A 21,774-nucleotide genomic window follows, 5' to 3' on the forward strand; every position below is an offset into this window, starting at 1 on the left:
CTCACCCCCCTTCTCACCACTCCTCTCCTCCCTTCCCTTTCCGACTCTTGCTTTGCCTTGCTTTGCCTTGCTTTGCCTTGCTTTGCCTTGCTTTGCCTTGCCTTGCCTTGCTTTGCCTGACATGCTTCATCTCCATCTCCCCCGTTCCAAGTTCCAAGTTCCAAGTTCCACCAAAGGGGAAAAAAAAAAAAAAAAAAAAAAAAAAAGAACATCGGATCGCGTTTCAGACCGACCGACCGACCTTACCTACTACAAAACTACAAAACCCACACTTCGCATTTCGAAACTCCCCTTCCCCTTCCCCTTCCCTCAGGGATAGACACTTCGCATACCGTACTACGTACTACGTATTTACTCGTGTGCCCATCCCAAGGCCTCTGAGCGAATCGCTTAGGGAAAGGAAAGAGAAGAGATATATATATATATATATAAATCGTCTGGGGAGTCCGAGTCAGAATCAAAGTCAGAATCAGAATCAAAATCAAAGTCAAAGTCAGAGTCAGAATCAAAGTCAGAAAAGAAATGGAAGAGGAAGAGGAAAAGCGATTGAACCGAACTGATGCAAGCTTCCTACCTACTCGAGGCTTGTCTCGTCGCAGCAATGGGGAAGAGGCCCGGAAGCGAGCCGGGCTGAGCTGAGCCCGTTGCAGTTTCAGGCTTTCTCGGGCTCGGCGGCTGCTGCTGCTGCTGCTGCTGCTGCTGCTGGAGGAGGAGGAGGAGATGCTACAGTAAGGTGGAATCCCTATCCTATCCTATCCTATCCAAGCCAACCCAATCCAAGCCAATCCAAGCCGGGATTTCCTCTCTCCCTCTCCTGATTCATCAATGCTAAGTACTATAGCTGGCTGGCTGACTGGCTGACTGACTGACTGGCGCCAGTCCGCGCCAGAACCTCACCGTTCAAATCCCATCACAACCCAACCCAAGCCAACCCATCCCTACCTATTACCGGTATACTACACTACACTACACTACACTACCAACGAAAGGACGACCTGCATCTACCTGCATCTACTGTACTATATCAGCCGAAACCCCCCCCCCCCCCCCCCCCCCCCCCCCCCGCCCCCCTGGCCTGGCCCATTCCATTCCATCCATCCCATCCCATCCCCATTTCCACTTCCATTCTCAATTCTCAATATCCACACAGCACCGGATCCGATCCGATCCGATCCGATCCGATCCGGGATTACCTGATCGCTCTCGGCTGGACCGCCCTCACGGTTACTTCTAAATATAGGTACGTACAGTGCGTGCATCGAAGCCGCGGAGGATGGAACGAGCGAGTCAGTTTCGGTGTCAGTATGGCGTAGCAGAGCATAGCATAGCATAGCATGGCATCGCATAAATGGCATAGCCATAGCCTAGCATAGATGGCATAAATAGCATAGCATAGCATAGCAAAGCCATGGCCTGGCACTGCGTTCAAGTTTCATACACCCGAACGAACCATCGTTCGCTGGAGACGGGAGATACCGGTACACTCCCCGTTTGACGTGCATATGAACATATGTATGAACACCGAGATGGAGACTCGTCTTTGGCCAATTGTTGATATATATATATATACAGACATATGTATATGTGTATATATATATATATACAACATAATTAAATAACCCATTAACTTGCTTTAGTCTCACCGTGAGAGTCTGGCTGATACTGTTACTGTTACTGATACTGATACTGATGCAAATGCAAGCAAGCAAGCAAGCAAACAAGTAGTCTCACAGGCAAGAGTCCAGATGCTCGCTTGTCAAGTCTTGAGCTTGATCCATTCAACTTTTAGTCTGTCCTCGAGCGGACCTATTATAGCCATCTTCCGAGGCCGTCTGAGGCGGGAAAGAGTAAACCCCTCTCTCTCCCCCCGATTAAACGCCTCGCTATGCAACTCCACAAGAAACATGAGCAGTCGGGTCTTTTCCAAATCGCCCGGCACAGATCACCCGTACATCTCGTCTTCGCGTCGCGCATGCCGACGTGCGTCTCGCGTCCACCACCATTACCGCTTTAGAAAAAGCTCTTCTTCTTCCCCTTCTTCTTGTCCTCAGCCTTCTTCTTGTCCTCGGCCTTCTTCTTATCCTCAGCCTTCTTCTTCTTCCCCTTCTCCTCGTCCTTCGCACCGCTGTCCATACTCCCCAGGATATCATCAAACGTGCTGCCCCCGCCCGCTAACGGGCTCTCCCCCCCCCGGCTGGCGGCTCCCCGGGCCCGCATCGGCGACGCCGTGCGCCCACCGAAGCTCGCTCTGCTCAGCGGCCGGCTGCCCGGCCAATCGCTCTCGTCCAGGTCGAAGGCAGCCGGCAGCCGTTCGAGCCCCAGCACGACGCTCCGGCGGTTCAGCGACTGCCCGCTCCCGGGGCGCGAGCGCATCGGGGCCGGCTGGCCCGAGCTGCTGCTCCGGTCGCGCCCCCGACTCGTGGGCCGGGGATCGTCGCCGCCGAAGCCCGGGGGCGGCTGCAGCGGGCTCATGTGGCCGTCTTCCATGCCGAAGTAGGCGTAGGGGTCGTCGTCGACGGCGGGGCTGACGTCGGCGCCCACGAGCGACTCGGCCAGCTTCCAGCAGTGGGACCGCGAGTACACGGCCTCGACGGAGAACTCGACCATGTGGCTGGGGAGGTTGACCATGCCGGCGCCGCCGGCGACCCCGTACCAGGCTTTGGTGACGCGGCCGCCGTCCTCGACCCACGGTTTGGTGTTGACGGGCATCTGGCACAGGAAGTGCTCGACGCCTTCCGTATACTTCAGGTTCGGGGCGTCGGTCACCAGCATCGGGAGGCACTGGATGACGGCGTACAGGAAGATCCAATAGCCGAAGCGCTGCTCCTGGAACTCGGCGGCCGATTTGCCCTTCCCTTCCCTGAGCTCGAATTCGCGGAAGGCTTGCACGAAGGGGGTCTTGAGGTTGACGTCTTGGTTGTGGGTCCGCTCTTGCAGCAGGCCGAGCTCGTGGGGTTTGAGGCGGCGATGGGCGAGTTTGTGTTGGTCTTTGGGGGACAGGGTGTTGTAGCGCGGGTCGAGCGCGGCCATGGTGGCGACGAGCGGGGTGTCGAAGGGGATGGGCGGTTGGACGGGCGGGGAGGCGCGGTCGTACTCAGCCAGCAGCTTTCGGAGGGCCGCGGCTTGGGGGGTGACGGATAGACCACCGTCGCGATCTTCCGATTCGAGCACCCCCCGCGTGGTGAGGGCGGTGCGGTCGACGAGCAGGTCGTAGAGCGCACAGAGGTCGGCATAGAGGAGCTTCAGGACCAGGCGGTTGAGGCCACCCACATTGAAGTTGTTCTTCTTGCTGTTGGCTTTCGGGGGCCACTGGCCGTATTTGTCCCGGTAGAACGTGATCACGTGCTTCCGCATGGCGAGGAAATGCATCTTCCACATCTTGAAGCGGACGACCTTGGCTTCGTCCATCGAGGAAGATGATCCGATGCCCGAGAATATGGAAGGGAATTCGAAATCCGTGAGGCGGATGTTGATGGCGTCTTGGGTTCGGGCGAGGTCCCGTGACGAGGTCTGCAGCTGCAGCTGGGTGGTTGGGGAGAGCTCGCGGTAAATGGACAGGTTGAGGCCCTTGATCGATTCGAATTTGCCGACGGCGTGCGCAAATGATTCGTTGTAGAGTGGTGAACACCTCATTCGTTCTCCGAGAAGTAGCCCCTCGATTGTCTTCTCTCTGCTCAGACGAACATCCCCCAGTCGCATCTCCGCCAGGTAGGAAGCGAAACTCGAATCGACCTCCTCTCCGTAGCCCGTCCCATCCTGGCTGTAGAATTCGAAGCGCTTGAGAGCGTCCCCGATGGCAGTGAAGATATTGAAAAGGGAAGGAGCGGTTGGCGTCGAGATCAGCGGCTGGCCGTTGAAAAACGCAAACAGGTTCCGGGCGTCGACAAGCTTCTGCACATCCTGAGCCGACCATTGGGGACCCGCGGACGACAACTCTACCGGGTAATAGAGGTGCAGGTCGCGGGGTGCGTCGGCGTACGAGTGGCTGAACCCGCCCCCGGACTCGTCCACGCCGGGCACGTTGTCTGATCGGCCCTGGGGCGTGTCCAGGGGAGATTCCAGACCTTGCATCGCCAAGTGGCGCGTTGCATCCTCGCCGGTCAGACTCGGCCGGTCGTCGAGACTTGCATGTCGCGATCCGGCGCTCTCGGCAGCACTGTTCGCGGTATTGTCGTAGATGATATCCAGGAGGGGCTGCGAGCATTGGACCACCACCGAGCGGCATTTGACCTGCGGGCCTCGACCGGAGGACTTGGGGTGCAGATATACGAACATGTTCGCCTCGGGGCTCTCATCCCACAATTCTGGTATCTGCTTACTCCCGTCAGCATTCCGTCGTACCTTCCTCGGTTCGTTCCCCGGGCTCACTCACCCTCTCCCCTTCCAGCAAGCAGTGGAGACTATAGTCGATCTGGTTGCCTCCTGCCAGGACCCAGGCACGGGGCGGCATCGGCTCGAGATCCTGCGACGATTTCGACGGTTTCGACCTGGGTCCCGGCATCCAACTCCTCCGCTTCTGCTGTTTCCCCTCATGTTCGCTCACGGAGAGGTGAGTCGAAGCCGGCCTCCGGGTCAACGGCGACGAGACGGAGCGGCGCTGGTCCGGGCTGGGCAGCAGCAACGAGCTTGTCTTGGGTCTCTCTCGGTACTCGGGGTCCAGACTGGGTGGGCTCAGCGACGCATCTCTCGGGCGCCGGGCCTGTATGGGTGAATCGGACGGGGGCGGCGGCGGCGGCGGCGGCGGCGGCAGCGGCGGTAGCTGTAGCTGGGGCTGCGACTGCCGCTTCTGCAGCTTCTTGGGGGTGGCCGCCGGGCTTCGGGTCTCGCGCTGGGGAGGTGCTACCGACGCCCGTCTCGAGGGCGGGCCGAGCTCCTTGTCGACGACGAGAGGGAGGGCCAGCTGGGACTTTGATTTGCGCAGGACTTTCTTGTTCTCGAACTCGCTGTCTTTGGAACGCTTAGCTTCGTGGGTCGTCAGGAGGGTTGGGAGGAAGGCGGAAAGTCGGTTCAGGCGCGAGGACGGCTTCTGCAGCGTCGCCATGCTGGATTGGCGGGGGGCGAGGATGATGGGGATGTAGATGGGGATGTACTTGAGGATGTATCGAGCGACTGGCTCAACTTTCGTCACGGACGAATAGGCTTTCAAGGTCGAGGAGAGGGAGGGGGAGGTAGAGGGGGAGGTAGAGGGGGAGGTAGAGGGGGAGGTAGAGGTCGAGGTAGAGGTAGAGGTAGGGGGTAAGGGGTAAGCTAGAGGCGAAGGCAGAGGCAGAGGCAGAGGCAGAGGCGGTTGAAGAAGCAGACGGGTTGGATGGGAACGGATGATGACTTACTCCGAGTCATTCTCCGGCAGGGCAGATTATTTACTTTCTTATTCTGATAATTCCCATGCGGGTCTGGCCGAGCCCCTTCGGCGGGATGGAAGTGGGGCGGGCGAATTGAAGGGGGAAAGGTAAAGGGTGAAGGTAAAAAGGGTGAAGGTAAAGGGTGAAAGGTAAAGGGTGAAGGGTGAAGGGTGAAGGGTGAAGGGTGAAGGGTCTTGAAGGTGATCCGTGAGCGTGGCGAAGCGAGGCGAGGCGAGTTTGATCGAATCAGGTCGGTTGGGGTCGGTTTGGGTCGGTTTGGTCGGTTTGATCGGTTTGGTCGGTGTGGTCGGAGTGGTCGGGGTGGAATTGTTGGATTTGTTGGATTTATTGGATTTGTTGGATCTGATGGATGGGTTGGCTGGATTGGAGTCCACCGAACGACCCCACGTCCCGATCCGATCCGAATCGTGTGGTGGTGACGCGACGCGTTTGTTTTTTCGCTGGAGAGCGGGCAGGGTCACGGGTGACGGGTGACGGGAGACGGGAGCCTGGTCCTGCTTGACTCCTGAGCATAGTAAGGGGTAAGAAAGTTTCGAAAAGTGATAGATACACTTTGTGCCAATCACAACTACAGTCCTTTACTAGTGGTCCGTCGTCGCTAAAAAATGCAGGCCGCAAGGCTTCTACCGCCGCCGCCTGGACGGTGGACGGTGGACGGTGGCCCGTGGCCCGTGGACGCGCGCACGGGATCGATCGATTAAGCTCGGGGACCCGGCGGATGGAATAGACGGGTGGGAGTACCGGTAGTAGGGGCAAGTTTAGTACGAAGTAAAAAGTAGTTAGTCAGTACTGTATTTGTAGGGTACTCGTACGGTACGGTACCGGACAGCAAGTCGTACGTGGGTAGTACAGCCAAGGTAAAACCGACGAGCGAGTAAGTAGTAGTAAGTAGTAGTAAGTACTACTAAGTACTACTAAGTACTACTAAGTACGTAGCACTCTACAAATAGACTCGTCACAATGCACGTATGAAGTAAACAGACAATCATACCGCTTACCGTACCCGGTACTTACTGTCAGACCAAACGGAAATATCACGTGTACCTCGATCGACAGGCTACGGAGTACCTCCATTCCATCCCTCCATCCCTCCTCCTCCCCGCCAGCAGCCGCCAGCCAGCAATCCATGTTGCTTCCCCGGGGCGGTGTGGTGGTCAGTGCGGTCGGTACCCCGGAATCGACGGATCCGATCTGCAGTCACGTGTCCGAGGTCGTGGCTGTGACCGTGACCGACACGTGCCGAGGCTGGGCTGTTTAAGGAGGATCATTGCGAGAGGTGGCCCACCCTTTCCGCCTACCATCTAGTTGGGAGGGAAGAGAAGGGAAGAGAAAGACCCGCTCCCGGCGTCTGTAGACGGATAGAGATTCCTGTCTTCTTCTTCTTCTTCGTCTTCGTCTTCGTCTTCGTCTTCTTCCTCGTCTCTCTGCATCGGGGAGGGACGATAGCTCAAATAAGCGAATCCTCGTCTAACCTCTCGGAAAAGGATACAGAATTACAAACAGGCCAGCCAGCAAGCCGTATGACCGACCTACATATCCGCCGCAGATAATGATAATGGTGTCCAACATCATACCACGTACATGCAATAATACATGACCACTTCCCTACTGAATCAAAGTATCTGACGAGCATTGCCGCATGGAAAACACAGATGACGATGATGATGGCGATGATGCCAAAGACCACGAATAATATTTCAACGAGGCCCCCCTCTTACTCAAAGTCCCCTCCCTCTCTATCTATCTACAAAACCTCATACCTCATCCCAAGCCAGCTCCCCCGTTTCCAAGTGCAAGTGCAAGCGCCGCCGTCATTTTTCGCCTGTCCGCCGCCTCACGCCGCCAGATGCGCATTCACCAGCGCCCGCGTCCGCACCCCCCAGCCATCCTGCCCTTCCCCCTGGTCCTTGAACCGGAAATCGCCCTCCAGCACCCGCATGGCGATCTCGGGCCGCTCGCGCAGCACGTGCAGCTCCTTGGTGGTCACCACCGTCGCCTCGAAGCCCTCCGGCGCGAACCGCCGCTTGGCCCAGCCGACGACGCGGCTGCGGGACGCGGGCGCGTGCCACGGGTTGTGGAAGTCAAAGTCGAGGTAGAGGAACGGGTATCGGTGTTCGTCCTGGTCCGGGACGAAGCGCAGGTAGGCCGTCGCCACGAAGCCGGACGCGGGTTTCAGTTCTCTCTCTGCTTCTCCCTCGCCGGTCTGGCTCTGGATCTGGGTCTGGGACTGGCACTTGGACTTGCCGAGGTGGAGATCGTGTTGGTCACGGGGTGGCGGCGCGCGAAGATGGAGGGTTTCCAGGAAGGTGATGATCGGAGGGTCGGTCACGTCTGGGAATCCCAAGAGTCAGTACTATGCGGGGGCGGAAGAAAGAGCACACACCAGCAGGCGGGGAGACGTACCGTAGATGCACTTGAAGCCGTGAACTAGAAAGGCAATCTGCCACATCGATTTCCCTTCCCCCCCATGACTTGGATGCTGCGAAAAGCGAACGCTATCACCAATGCCCTCAGGAAACACGGCATGAGGCTCCGCGCACCACACGATATCGTATGTAATAACAGACTTCGCGGTTCCCATCGGCGCCACGGCCAGGGGACGGATCCGACGCTTCAGACGTAACGATGTAGTGGGATGCTGAGCTTGGTTTTGATGTTGGGTTGGAGCTTGGTAGAGTTGGAGTTGCGGGCACTGGAGAGGAAGGAGCGGCTCGATCTTTATTTCCCGACGTTCTTCGACCTAAGCGAGTCGCGACGATCGGCGGGTAGAAACGTGACATTTTCAAATGAATGAGATCTAGAGAATCTGAAAGCGTGAATGACTTCTCCAATTAATAGAGAACAATGATGTGCCGATCCACATAGCCAGCTTTCTTGCACAGTGCATATATATTTCCTTCAATGAACTAAAATCGAGATAAACAAACACCCAAGGTCAAACGCAAACTGGCTACCAAAGATGCCGAGGAAAACAGCCAAACGCAAACTGGCGAAGAAAGCAGTCTGGACATTGAGAGCGGCTTTAACAAACAATGCCTGCTCTTCTCCATAAAGATCTCGCCAATACCACAGGTTCTTCTTTCTCACCGTTTAACGTCGAAGGATACCCATCTACTACCGCGATGGCACCGCAAAAGATGTCCGAGGGCAAAATCATCGCCATCTACGACATCGTCTGGAAAGTTGAGATCAACTCCAACGGCGAAACGCAAGTCCACACCCAGTACGGCGGCGAGCGAGTGCAGTTTCGGAGACGGACTTCCCCAGCAGACATCTCCTCCCCGTCGCGGGATTCCAGTGGACACGAGCAGCATCCGTACACGGCGATCCTCAAGTACGGGACCTACGAAGCCATCTACCGTGCGTCCCCCTCCCCTCCATCAGGGTAAAGGCTCAACAAGCCACAGCCATATACTAACACCTCCCGAGCCTGTCCCTCCACCATCTTCCGCAACTTCGATATCCTCAACCTTCCTTCCGGAAGCCAGTTCTTTGCGGCCTTGCCCCCCATCAGCGCCAACGGGTCCCTGGCGTTGCGGTTCGTCGATACCTACGATGACGAGGGCCTCCCGTTTATGTGTTTCCGGATCAGCAGAACGGTCGGGATAGAGGAGCGGAGCGTGATCGGCTGGGCGAAAAGAAGGGAGTATGATGACGAGAGTGTGGATCCGGATAATCTGACGAGCTTGAGCTTTCGGGAGAAGGAGAAGTTGGCGAGGAGGGAGGAGATTGCCATGTTGAGATTGGAGGGCGTTGAGGAGGGTGAACTGCAGGGTTAATTTTGGAGAATGAGGAGGAGAGAACTCGAGGAGGTTTGGGATCAGACAAGCGGATCTTGCCCAAGAAGCTGTCTGGTACATTGGATGCAAAAGGATAGCTAGTAGTAGTACGGACAGGGACTAAGCATGGTCAGCAACAAAGAATGGAAGTTCACGTCTTCGTAACGAACGGCAAATAGAACAAGTGGACTCTGAAAACGAAAATTCCTGTCACAATTCCATATCGCCTACAAATATATGGTTTGCCCGGACCTCCGTTGCAAGCCCAAGCTTACCTCCGCAGTTGTTGATGTTGAAGTCGTGTTGTCTCGTATAAACATGATCATGCTGGGAGCCGGAAGGATGGCCCCCTTCGTGATATCCGAATCCGTGCCGCTAATGTATGTATTCGGCTCATCATCTCGCTCGTCACTCGCCATCCTCCAGAGAGCTTCGTCGTCTAGCCAGGACCTGCTTCATCCGCCCGCTCTGGACAATCGCCCGTATCAGCTCAAGCGTGATCTCGATACCGTTCTCGATGGCCAGCTCGTCGGCGGCGACAGGGACATGCAGGAAGACCACTCGTCGGTCCTCCCCCTTCCTCGCCAGATGCGCCAAACTCGAGAAGTAGATGAAGTCGCAGAGGTAGCGTCCAGCGTCCTCGGAGACCCTCACATCCGTTCCCGGCAGGGCAGCCCTCCACCGCTTCCACACATCATCGACATCGATCGAGCTCAGCAGTTCCTCCGGCATGCCGTTCCACACCCAGCCGTCTCCCTCTCTCTTCCGCCGCTCCTCGTCTCCCAGCAGCTCATGATCCACGTCTTTGATCGTGTACCCATCCCGGTGTCCACGCCTCTCGACGCTGTAGAACTTCCGCCCCGAGGCCATGCCGATGTGTATCGCATAGTCGATCTTCCTCCCGTCCCACAGCGCCGGCACCAGCTCCCTCACGGACTTGTACGCGACCTTTACGGGCGCGGGGTGCACCAGAATCCGCACCGGGACGGCCTTCGCGATCGCCGAGACTTCCAGAGGGGGGAACTCGGAAGGCGGGAGGAACGGCGGCAGCCCTTTCGCAATCTCCCAGGAGGGATTGATGGGGTTTTGGGCGCGGAACGGCTACATGAGGACAGTTCGTGTCAGCCGCTGTCTCGAGCATGTCTCTGTTCCCCATCATGTGCGCTGCGAGGGCTACCAGAAAAGAAAACTGCAGATTTGACGATCTGAAATGCCCCGGGCCCGTCGTGTGCCCAGGTAGGTAGTAAGTAGGTAGTCTGGGGCGCGCGACTGCGGGCCGGAGTCAATAGCGTACTCACGCCAAAGCCAGTGACCAGCACTGTGATCTCTTCCTCTTGCGACGCGGATCCCTCCGCAAGAGAGCCCATCTCGGTTATCCAGCGGGCTCTGAGATGGAAAATGCGGTTTGGTTGGCAATGGGGAGAATAGCGATCGAGGCTGTCAAGTCGTGGAGGAGTTATGGAGGAGTTATGGAGGGTTTATGTTGAGGATGCAGTAGTCCCGCCTCAGATCTCTTTACGGAGCATGTACCATACCTGCCCCCCTTTCCCTTCGTCACAGTTTCAACAACGTCAACAAACTCAATTTGAAGGCCGCAAATGATCTTCACTACGAAGCATACAATTTCATACTGGCTGTTGCAGACCTCCTCAACCACCTCTCATCGTACATATCGCTATCTGAACTTGAGTCGCGTCCACGCAAGATAAAGCTGTCAGGCTTGTACAAATCGCAACGCTCAATTTGCGCAATGCAGGAAATGGTCGAAAGCCAAGTACCAGCTGATTTTCCTCCACTCCAACACGTTGCTGAAGAAACATCTACCAAAATCCCAGATTCACAACAAACTGCTCGTGAAGTTGTCAGCCACATCAAATGCTGCAGGGGGTGACTGGAAATTTGTTACCATCATGTAGCCCGAGATTGCAGAGGGTAGTTGGGAGCCGAGATACATGGCTCTCCCGGATTGTGGGTGTGAAAGTAGCACAGGTGGAGATGATCGATGTTAACGCGTGGATATCTGAAATAAGGTGCGACTCCGCGGAGTCCCCTCGTACCAGCCTGTTCTCTCTCCAAGGTCAGATACTCCCTTAGAAGACCGGGCACTTGTCGAAGATATCTGAAATGGTGTCAAGAGACCAGCGAGAGTCTTGATGACGGCAGTGCTGCAGATTTGCGATTGTTGCGGCGCAAAATTTTCTGAGAGGGGCGTTGCTGCAGCTTGCTCTGGTACTAGCAAAGATCCTCTCAATCTCCTCTGCGGGCATTACGTCTGTAGCTCTTTGTGTCCTTTGAGTTGAAGATGAAACCGATGCAAAGAACATCTTGGATAGCATCCATAGTAACGTTCTTCAACTCGTTCCTGCACTGGTATTTGTCCGCGAACAGGTGGAGATCCACCAGGTCAGAGACTCTCCGAGACTTGAGGACCGTGGCCAACGCAGCCGGGCCATGGTAGAGCCAATTCATGAAGTCTTCTATGACATTCGGGTTATCGAGCGGCAGAATAACATCGTTGCATATCCCCGACTTGATACCGCTGGCTTGCTTCCTCAACCAGGGCGATGCGTTGAATAGAAGGTGCGCATGGGCTGAGTAGATTTACCGCTTGCCTCCCACACGCAATTCCAGGGTGACCAGGCCTTGCCACGATTCCTTGCGATACGTTAGTTTGGAATAGAATACTATGGTACAACGACTCACTCCCAGGGCTTTCTTCCGCTGCCCAACGTTGGTGTTCCGGTACGTAAAATTTTGGAGGCGAGTTCGACGAGATGAGCCGAAGTCAGCTGCTGTCCTGTGTCAAAGGTATCGGATTGCTGGAGTGGGAAAATGTGTCAATGAAAACTTCAAAGTTGGGATTGAAGAATGGATGAAGGAGGATGGGGATAGAGACGGAGAGGACTGCAGTCCCGTGATACGCTACTTTCGCCTAAATGAAAGCGGAGTGGCTGAGAAGGGCCGCCTCTCTGTTGGCCTGTAGGGGAAGGAGCAAGGAGCCTCCCGTCGTGTCCATAGGCATGGTTCGTAGCACAACATGACCGAGCAGCGTGGCCATAGCAGCATAGCATCACTGTTCGGACTGGGAAGCAATATGTTGATTATTCAAATCCAATGCATGATGCATATAAAGCCAAAGAAAAGGAAAGGGACAAGCGATTGCGGCAAGCATCCAAAGCAATGGGACACACACTTCAAATCGACGCAGATCAACCTCACAGCTCCTCGCTCTCCTCGCTCTCCTCTCTATCCACACGTTTCACAGCCCCATGTCCCTCCTTCTCCCAATCTATCCAAGCATCTTCAATATCCATAGGATCATGATCATTGCCCCCAAACAGCGATTCGACGTCTCCACCACCCCCCTCATCCTCGCTCTCTTCGATAGTGCGATAGATCGTGTCCCCCTGGCCCTTCATCTCTTCATACGCAGCAGCATCGTCAGCATCGGAGAAAGTAGCCACATCTATATCAAGCTCCTCGTCCATGGCAGCATGACCTGCACCGAAGAGAGCATCCTCATCTGAACCATCCCCGTCACTGCCCGCAAACAGAGACTCAACATCTGCGTCACCCAACGGCGCGTCAGATTGCCGGGTTCGTGAAACATCGCTATGCTTTTGGGTATCTGCAGTGACGAAGAACAACTCTAGGTCTTCATCCTCTTGGCCAGAGTCTGGGTCGTCGAGCTTGAATTGCTTGATAGGGATATGAGGCTCCTCTGTTCTCTGACGTTTGCGTCCGCGTTGCATTTCTCCGGCTTTGCTGACATCACTTATGGCGTCTGGTTTTTCCGAGTCCGAGTTGACGTTTACCAACGTGATTCGACGGAACGCAGAGGAGTCGGCATTTTGAGAGTTCAATGTTGTCGATGCTGTAGCTTTTTCGACCTCGGTGGTTTCATCTTCATCGAGCTGATTAGACGGGATCTGATCAGCTGCGCTGCTTGTAAATCTTTCGCCGGCTTTGAAGTTTTCATCAAAAAATGGCATCGTCTCTTCATTCTCGCTCCTCTCTTCGTCATCCAATTCATCAACCAGCCACTTCTCCTCTGGAGATAAGCCCCCCTCATCAACCTCCTGGATCGGAGGCATCACCTCGATGACCTCCAAACACCTCAACACCTTTTGTCTTTTCCTCCTCACAGTCTTCGCATTCGAGAACACATCGCCCCTCTCATCCTCGCTATCAGCAGCCTCTCCATACCCTTCAGGCTCATACTCCATGCTATCCCTGTACTGCATGGTTGGGGATCCAGTAGCCGCGAACTGCTGAAATTCCGCTAGGGGATCTACCTCTACCAGTTCCTCAACAGCAGTTTCGGCTGCTGTGGTGGATTTGAGAGCTTGAGCTTCGAATTTCAAGCGCTCGGATTCCGCTTTAGCAGCGGCTTTGAACTCGGCTTGCGCGACGCACAACCCGTTACGAGTCGCTGTGATACCATTGAGTATATCCCAGAGCGCATCATCCCACTTCTCAACTTTCTCCTCAGTCAGCACTTCCAGATCGCACTGTTCCATCTCCTCTCCGAGGTTTTCCAACCATGCATCTATAGCCCCTTGCCCTTGACCGTTCACAGCCAACCCAGCCGCGCCGCAAATGGTGCAGCATCCCGGACACAGTATTCGGTCCCAGAAGAGGTTGAGCGAGTCCTCGACGATTAGCCACCACTCATTCTGCAGCTCGCTCTTCACTTGTTCTTCTAATTCTTCCTTTGGGCGTGAGAGGTGCTGGGCTTGCGCTTCAGTTAGGAGCCTGGCGATGCGGTCGTTGGAGATCCAAGGGCGGCGGGGTGGCGGAAATGTTCGTTGTTTTTTGGAAGCGGTGCGCTTTTTGGCGGCGCGGTCGCGCCGGGCGGCTTTTTCGAATTCGGCGGAGGAGAGAAGGGGCTTCTTCCGGGTGGTGAGGTGGGTGGAGAGGGGTGAGCTGGACTGGACAGACATCGTTGTTATTGTGTTTTGTCAGGGAAGTAAGCTTGGGAATGCGAGGACCCTTCGAAGTCAATGGTGACGAGAGTGATAAGAGATAGATCGCATTGATATGGCTGGGTAGCGTTGAAAGCTTGGACTCTCCGTATGTCTGTTATGAGAGAAGGAGCAGAAGTTTGCGGAGGAAGGTTCTGATATACCAGCCAAAAGAAGGTATGTACCAGAGGTGAATGTCGAGGAGCCTCGGCCCTTCAGATGGTGAATTGTGGGAGAGAAAACGGAGATGATACGGGCCCAAAAAGCAGAGGGAACGAGCCATAAGTGTGCTATCAGATGAACCTGGAACCAGAACGGCGTGCGATAGATTCGAGTATCTGTCTGGGGTGAAAGCGTAGCTAATAAGGTAAATCAAGCAATGCAAATTTCTATCAAATGCAGAGAGAGCAGTCTCACTCTGAACATCGGGATTCTGGCCCGTGAGAAATAGGAAGTTGCTGTAGTTATCTGCTTTCCAACTCGGGAGGGATATCATACAACTGTCGTCCCCTTTCCCTAAGGCGCTCAAAACATCCGGTCTTCATATATGCGGACACCTGCCAGCACTTGCCAGTATCCCCTTGTAGCGTCAAAGTATACAGGATAAGAATGTTCGCATATGAGCTTTGATATACCCAGAGCATCGCACACTGCGAATAGAATCAAAAATCAAGTTGATGCAGCCGCAGAGGAGCAGAGTTACAAAGAACCATACATATGTAATGCCAAGTTGAAGTAAGCTTAGGATGGGAACTGACGGGGAAGAAAGAAAGAAGGACAGTGACTCCATATCGCGAGCACACGTCTTGGACCTACAGTTCTAGTATAGTAGAAGGCGAAGCTGTTTGGAAGTTCTTCTCTTCTCCGGATGGATTGATGAGAGAGAGAGAGGGAAGGTTGCTCAGATCCTCGGAGGATGATTTATCCGCGATGGTAACGTGATAGATCAATCCCCATGATCAGGTGACTTGAACGGGAAGAAATATAAACCGAAAGATGGGCCATCAGGACTGAAACTCACTGCCTCCACTAGCCTAGTCCTGAAAGACGCTAGCTGGCTACCCCATCTTTTCCCTCTTCCGGACAAGTGTCAAAGCTCATCACTCTCGTGACCTGGTATGTCTAGTTGTACGTACCACATCGCGATCTCGCCACCATCTCCATCCACTACTTATCACACCATATCCAGCAATCCGCAGCCAAGCTATGAGTCGAGGTGGTAAACTCGCACCTGAGGTCAATCGGTATGTCGCCGTCACGAATCATGCCGGAGAGAAGAATTGGAACTGAAATTGGAACCGCGGGACCATGCTAACACCTGTGTAGTGCTTTGTTCATCAAGAATTTGAGGTCCGTCGAAGCCCCCAGCCCAGGCATCTGCCTAACCATGTATACATGTACATATATACATATACACATACCTACACAAAGACAGACACACGCGCTCGGCAGATGGCGGAGGGGTGACGATGAGGGAGAAGATTAGGAGAAGATGAGGGTGAAAATATACTGACGGGAAACAGCTACAACGTCGCGGTGGAGGAACTTTTCGATCTGTTTGGCAAGTTTGGGCCTATCCGGTACGTCCCACGCTACGGCCCCCTCGAAGGGATGGACGAAGGTGCTGACTACGAGGCAGACAAATCCGCCAGGGCATCGCCAACAATACCAAGGGCACGGCATTCGTGGTCTATGAGGACGTCATGGATGCGAAGCAGGCGTGCGACAAGCTGAACGGCTTCAATTTTCAAAATCGGTACCTCGTCGGTACGTTCCCCAGCCCGACCACCGGCACACGACCATCTCTAACAGGACCTGCAGTACTATACCACCAGCCAGACAAGATGGCCCGCTCGAAAGAGGACATGGAGGCCCGCAAGGAGAATTTAGAGCAGCTCAAGAAAAAGCACGGTATCGAATAACATGTAGACGGGCCTGCGAATGCGTCTGGAGAATCAACACACGCATCGACAACGCGCACTCCAACAGCCAGGCCCATCGTAGGCCCGTCTACGCACATGTCCGACTTGCGGGAGGGCAGTGCGAGCACTGGTTCTTCTGTGGGAAAAGGGCATCTTCTATCACATTCACCGAATGCTATAACTAGAAAATCTTCTTTCCTTGGTTTCGTTAGGGGCTTGCTTCACTTGAGATAGGCGTTGGGAGGGGGGATGCGACGACGACATGGCTTTCTCTGATTGACTGTTTACGCTGATTCCGCCGGTCGCGGTTGGCTTGTCTGATGAAGACATATGGCTGGGCATTCTGCTTTTGGTCTTAGGCACATGCGCTGCTGCTTGCATATTAAATCGGCCCGGTCGCTTGTTTGATAGGCTTTCAAATTGACATACATTTGGGCTTTTTGTCTTCGGACTGGGCACGACGACCAGACTCTCTCTCTCTCTCTCTCTCTCTCTCTCTCTCTCTCTCTCTCTCTCTCAATGCCTCCATGACCGAAACAAGACACGAAGGGGCCATGTTGGATGGGGTACCTGGCGGAGATTCAAGATTGGATTGTTTGGGGGCACTCTCTCATGTCATGGTCCATGCCAGCTTTTGGTCTCGGTATTTCTCACTTCCCGCCCAGTTTCCGGTGCGTGCAAGCAATGGGCTTGTGCGGGGCGAGCGAGCGAGCAATGGGGGGGGGAGATGAGATAAGGCCCCAGGAAGATCCCGTATGAAGATCCCTCACTTAGCGGTACTACTACTGTAAGTACCGGTACTACTGTATCTGCATCTCTCTACCTACTCACTCCGTACCGTACTGACGAGTCCACGTGCCCACCGTAGATTGGCTGCCCTATCGGATCGAGGTTACCGGTAAGTAGTTCCCCCGCACCTGGCCTCTTACTAAGTCCCGGTACTACTTGTCTCTTTGCTGACTACGCCCTCTCGCTGCATAATAACAAGAGCAGTCCCGGTATCTCTTCAGTTTCCACTTCTCCAACTCCAACTCCAACTCCAACTCCAACCCCAACCCCAACCCCAACCAAGCATCTCCAAACTCCAACAACGCGACCACCCACAGCCAAGATGAAGCACGACTCCTGCCCCAAGTGCGGTGCCACCTCCGACGGCACCAAGAGCTGTGGCTCCTGCGGCGCGGTACGTCCTCTCCCTCCTCCTGCTCTTCCTTTCCTCGCCCACGCGTCCCCCTGTGTGTTGATGAGAGTGAGTGGAGAGCTGATGGATGAATTACCTCCAGTCATGCCCCAACTAGGCAGCAGCACACGGTCGCTTGTCCCCTCTCCTATCGACTCGCATCATGTCACATCTGGCACCACTCGGGTTTTCTCGGCAATACGATACACCACATCTCCTACATAGCCTCGCGGCTCGGGTCGGCGGGTGTGAGTGGGCAACGCTGAGCTGAGCTGAGCCGAGCTGAGCTGAGCCGAGCTGAGCTGAGCTGTGATGTGATGCGTGGATTGTGCGAGGCAGGGGGGGCTTTCGGACGCCAGCAAGCAGTGGTTTCCTTTCTTTTCTTTTCCTCCTTTTCTTCGTCGTTCATATTAGGGATCGGATGGGATGGGGTGGGAGATACCAGGTGATGCTGCGATGCGATGCGGGGATGTTGATGTTGATGTTGATGATGATAACGATGGAATGAATCGATGCTTCCCTGTGAACTCTTGCACTAGACACACTTGTTTTGGTGACATTTCCATCGCGCGGATGCCAGATGCTGCCGGGTGTTTGTGGAACGGAGATACGGTGTTGGTGTTTGCGTTTCTCCATCCCGCTCCTTCGTAGAGAATCTGGAGTACCCGAGATGGGACGACTCGAGATTCTGCAATGTCTAATCCTGTGCCGCTTATTGGCAGAGGGCACCGAGTCAGGCCAAGTCAGAACTGCGACTGTATATAAAGACTGCGTCCAGCTGGCTGACGGCTTGTTGAATCGCCGTTACCCTTGCTTCCTGCTATAGGGATACACTCACTCCCTCCCTCCCTCACTCTCTTCCTCAACGATGACTCTATTACAGCCAGAAGAAATTCGAACCCGGAGAAAGTCAAGTAGACATCAAAATCGACAAAGACACGGACAGGTAATCACGTGATGCATATGCCTTGAATGTAAAGGCTGCACGGGACTTTGCCCCCCCCCAAAGCGCTCGCTAGCCAAGTGCCACCTCCCAGCTGTCCCCAAGCCTCCTCTCACAGTCCGCAGTGCGACTGCTCAGCATGTTATCGATTCATCTCTTCTGCTTCTCCTTCTCCTTCTCCGTCTCCTTCTCCGGTACCTCTGTCTGTTCGATTTCTTGACCATCACAATAACCCGCTTCATTCCTTTCTGCTTTATACCCGCATTCCTGTTGTTGATTGTGATCAAGGGCCGCGTGCGTCACAGGTAAGGTCCAGACTCAGACCCTGATTCAGGAGCATTAAAACCAAATCCCATCACCGGACATCCTACCCTCTGCCTTGGGGCCGCCGCCACCAGGACCTACTCTACGCGCTACGTGCAAGGCGGATTGCCTGTACGACGGCACGAATATTTCACGCAAAGGGAGGGAGGAGACACCGTGGAGAGAACATACCAGAGGGACGGAAAAGCTCCATCAAAGACATCAAGCGATTATCTGCTGGCACCTCGCGACAACACCAAGCAACCTCACATCTCAGAATCGGAACCTGAACCTGAACCCGAATCCGAAACCAGGTTCAACCTCCCAAGACGAAATAAATGCTCCCCCCATCCGGCTTCGAGGCCTACACCTCCGTCGAGAATGCCTCTTCGCCAACCTCTACCCTCCTCGCCGCCGCCCTCACAACAGCCGTTGCCCTCACCTCCACCACCGTCGCAGCCGTAGCAGCATCCAGTAGCACATCCGCGCCGCACGACGGCGCCCCTAAGAATGGCGAGTGCGAACTCCTCGGTCCCTTCGCCATCCTGGTGCAGGGCTCCCTCGGCCTCTGCGCCCTGATGGCCTTAGTCTACAAGCGGTACCACGAGCGTCCGCAGCGCCCGCTCAAGATCTGGTTCTTCGACGCGAGTAAACAGGTGGTGGGCAGCGTGCTGGTGCATAGTGCGAATCTGCTCATGAGTATGTTGAGCAGTGGCCAGTTTAGTATCAAGGTGGACGCGACGGCCGTGGCGGCGGCGAGGAGGATGGTGGAGGATGATGACGCCCACTATTCGCCAAATCCGTGTAGTTTCTACCTGCTGAACCTGGCGATTGATGTAGGTCCACCTGAAGTCTTGCCCAGCGTTCACATCGACTCCACAAGAGAGGCAGATTTTGGGAGATAATTCGGGATTGGGCTAACGGATGGCAGACTACCATCGGCATCCCCATCCTCATCGGCCTCCTCCGCCTCCTCACCGCCCTCTTCACACTCACCCCCTTCGGCTCGCCCCCGGACTCTATCCGCTCGGGCAACTACGGCTCCCCTCCCCGCGCATGGTGGTGGCTCAAGCAATCCATCATCTACTTTCTCGGCCTCATGGGCATGAAGATCTGCGTGCTGATCATCTTCCTGGTCCTCCCTTGGATATCGCGGGTGGGCGACTGGGCGCTGAGGTGGACCGAAGGCGATGAGGTGCTGCAGGTCATCTTCGTGATGCTGGTATTCCCGGTCATCATGAACGCGACGCAGTACTACATCATCGACTCGTTTATCAAGAACCAGACGCCCGAGGGGCACGAATCGATTCCCGAGGAAGAAGAGGAGGAAGCAGCGTTTCTTCGGGGTGATGAGAGTGTGGGGAGTGACGAGGAGAGTGAGGAAGTCAAAGCCGAGGAGGTCAAGCGCAAATCCAGGACGCGGACGTCGACTCACGCTGTAGGCGGCGGGAGCGGTAAGAGGGCGAAGGCGCTGCAAACGGGTAGCAAGGACTACGATCCCCTATTCGACGGGGAGACTAGTCCGACGGTGGTGGGCAGTGCTAGCACGGGGGCGACGCCGAAGAAAGCGGAGGTCGAAAGCGACGATGACCAGCCTGGCTTGAAGCCTCGCAGCTAGGGGGGATAGTCTTTGGATATAGCTAGCTAGCTAGCTGCCTTGGTTGGTTGGTTTGGATCGGCCGGTGTCCTGGTGGAGGTAGGGAGAGGCGTTTGGTGTAGTGTGTATGTGTGATGTACAGAGGCTCGGGTTGTTCATAGATAGGCACTGCGTACTTTTTTTTTTTTTTTTTTTTTTTTTTTTTTTTTTTTTTTTTTTTTTTTTTTTTTTTTTTTTTTTTTTTTTTTTTTTTTTTTCTTTCTCTTGCTTTGTTGTTTTGGTAGTTATTCGACGCAAATTTCTGTTTGTACATCGCTGGGCGTTGGGGTTGTATACGCCACGGCGTGGCATTGCGCTCATTGCATTCGTTGATTGCACGCATAGCATAGCATAAGCATAGCATAACATACATATCCCTCACGGTTTCTCTCTCTCTCTCTCTCTCTACAGCTCTCTTCAAAAGAGCTTGATGGATTGAACTGAATTGTATTGAATTGACAATAGTGAGTAAGTAAAATGCGAGCGCGACTTTTTTCTTCTTGTTCTTCCGCGTATCTCACGCCTGCCGCCGGATCGCTTGTCTTTTATAGACTTTTATAGAGCGAGCTTCTTCTTCCAATGGAGGTTAGGGTGAGGATGGGATAGATAGTCTGGGGGGGAAAAAATTGTGGAATACTTGAGCGTTTTTTTTATTTTATATATCACTTCTCGTCGTGCTTGCCTGCTTTTCTATGTACTTTGACTTTTGATCTAGTCAGACGGGTCGACGACGGTCCAACGGTCCAAGAATCCTCAGCTTAGTCCGGGTGAATGGATAGAGCGAATCAGAAGAAGAGGAATCTCGATCTCTATATTACAAAGGCACCCCCTATCCATCCATGTGCAGACTGACAGGTTGTTATCAGAGTGGGAGTCTGGGAGATGGAGAGGGCATGCTTGCCTGAATTGCCCCGATTTGTACTGTGCAGTGCAGTCCTGTCTTTCACTCACACTTTGCTCTAACTCTCTCCACAAATTATCAAACTGCCCTTTGCGTTTAGACATGCAAATATTAATAAGCAAAAAGGGTATCGAAAAATAGAAAAAAACGCTTTTTTTTGAGTATGTAGCGATTCATTCTTGTTGCCACTTGCCCGCTCTCACCATCGCGCTGCGTTTCTACCGTCAATCCCACACTTCCTCTGGGCATCTTTCCTTTCCTTTTTTCTTTCTTACACTTTTCATATATGTGTATATATCGTATTGCTTTCACGATATTGCTTTTCCATTTTCTTGCGCCGGGCATCCCACCCCGCCGCGGCAATCAATCAACTGCGACCGGATCTGCCTATCGGTTGCTATCTCTCGAGAGGCTACCTACCTCTTCGGGCGCGGTAAGACCTTCGTCCGGATCCGCTCGAAGGGCGGAGAGCGCCAGACCGGCTTTTGTGGGTCGTGTGAAGATGACGGATATGGCAGCACGAACGCACAGCGTGCGTTTCTTCATAGGGATGGAGTTGCGAGATGGTAGTTTGGAGGTGGGGAGGTGGGAAAGGTGGATGGAGGCGCCGTGTTTCTAGAGACCTACCTGTAGCTTGTGGATTGGGAATGGGGAAGTGGGAGATGGGATGTATAGATGGGTGGGATGGATGAGAGGGATGAATACAAATAGAAGTAAGTACCTTAGCTTGGGTTAGGACGAGGGATGTTAGATGGGAAGAAAGGAAGGAAGACAGGAAGGAAA

At 54.4% G+C, this 21,774-nt stretch overlaps 8 protein-coding genes across 8 annotated transcripts; 4 read left to right on the top strand and 4 right to left on the bottom strand.

Moving 5' to 3' along the window:
• Positions 1 to 2,010: 2,010 nt before the first annotated feature.
• L3040_006312 (uncharacterized protein) lies at positions 2,011 to 5,340 on the bottom strand (the record flags this gene model as incomplete). Its single annotated transcript, XM_066154058.1, has 3 exons — positions 2,011 to 4,311; positions 4,373 to 4,947; positions 5,331 to 5,340. 3 exons carry the CDS (start codon positions 5,338 to 5,340, stop codon positions 2,011 to 2,013), a joined length of 2,886 nt encoding a protein of 961 aa, XP_066011049.1.
• A 1,857-nt stretch (positions 5,341 to 7,197) lies between these two features.
• On the bottom strand, positions 7,198 to 7,944 carry L3040_006313 (uncharacterized protein; the record flags this gene model as incomplete). The annotated part of the gene is made up of 2 exons (XM_066154059.1): positions 7,198 to 7,694; positions 7,767 to 7,944. 2 exons carry the CDS (start codon positions 7,942 to 7,944, stop codon positions 7,198 to 7,200), a joined length of 675 nt encoding a protein of 224 aa, XP_066011050.1.
• A 541-nt stretch (positions 7,945 to 8,485) lies between these two features.
• Positions 8,486 to 9,142, top strand: L3040_006314 (uncharacterized protein; the record flags this gene model as incomplete). Its single annotated transcript, XM_007289101.1, has 2 exons — positions 8,486 to 8,723; positions 8,793 to 9,142. The coding sequence occupies 2 exons, from the start codon at positions 8,486 to 8,488 to the stop codon at positions 9,140 to 9,142; spliced, it is 588 nt and encodes a 195-aa protein (XP_007289163.1).
• A 408-nt stretch (positions 9,143 to 9,550) lies between these two features.
• On the bottom strand, positions 9,551 to 11,096 carry L3040_006315 (uncharacterized protein; the record flags this gene model as incomplete). Its single annotated transcript, XM_066154061.1, has 2 exons — positions 9,551 to 10,243; positions 11,049 to 11,096. The coding sequence occupies 2 exons, from the start codon at positions 11,094 to 11,096 to the stop codon at positions 9,551 to 9,553; spliced, it is 741 nt and encodes a 246-aa protein (XP_066011051.1).
• A 293-nt stretch (positions 11,097 to 11,389) lies between these two features.
• L3040_006316 (uncharacterized protein) lies at positions 11,390 to 14,085 on the bottom strand (the record flags this gene model as incomplete). The annotated part of the gene is made up of 4 exons (XM_066154062.1): positions 11,390 to 11,693; positions 11,748 to 11,797; positions 11,846 to 11,939; positions 12,362 to 14,085. 4 exons carry the CDS (start codon positions 14,083 to 14,085, stop codon positions 11,390 to 11,392), a joined length of 2,172 nt encoding a protein of 723 aa, XP_066011052.1.
• Positions 14,086 to 15,312: 1,227 nt separating this feature from the next.
• On the top strand, positions 15,313 to 16,028 carry L3040_006317 (uncharacterized protein; the record flags this gene model as incomplete). Its single annotated transcript, XM_066154063.1, has 5 exons — positions 15,313 to 15,350; positions 15,433 to 15,456; positions 15,630 to 15,686; positions 15,746 to 15,873; positions 15,928 to 16,028. 5 exons carry the CDS (start codon positions 15,313 to 15,315, stop codon positions 16,026 to 16,028), a joined length of 348 nt encoding a protein of 115 aa, XP_066011053.1.
• A 554-nt stretch (positions 16,029 to 16,582) lies between these two features.
• On the top strand, positions 16,583 to 17,433 carry L3040_006318 (uncharacterized protein; the record flags this gene model as incomplete). Its single annotated transcript, XM_066154064.1, has 5 exons — positions 16,583 to 16,594; positions 16,803 to 16,815; positions 16,897 to 16,926; positions 17,017 to 17,211; positions 17,312 to 17,433. The coding sequence occupies 5 exons, from the start codon at positions 16,583 to 16,585 to the stop codon at positions 17,431 to 17,433; spliced, it is 372 nt and encodes a 123-aa protein (XP_066011054.1).
• Positions 17,434 to 18,792: 1,359 nt separating this feature from the next.
• On the top strand, positions 18,793 to 20,072 carry L3040_006319 (uncharacterized protein; the record flags this gene model as incomplete). Its single annotated transcript, XM_007289106.1, has 2 exons — positions 18,793 to 19,290; positions 19,386 to 20,072. The coding sequence occupies 2 exons, from the start codon at positions 18,793 to 18,795 to the stop codon at positions 20,070 to 20,072; spliced, it is 1,185 nt and encodes a 394-aa protein (XP_007289168.1).
• Positions 20,073 to 21,774: the final 1,702 nt, after the last annotated feature.

Source organism: Drepanopeziza brunnea (genome assembly GCF_022702325.1).
Source record: "Drepanopeziza brunnea f. sp. 'multigermtubi' strain 214-2 chromosome Unknown ctg11, whole genome shotgun sequence".
Lineage (NCBI taxonomy): Eukaryota > Fungi > Ascomycota > Leotiomycetes > Helotiales > Drepanopezizaceae > Drepanopeziza > Drepanopeziza brunnea.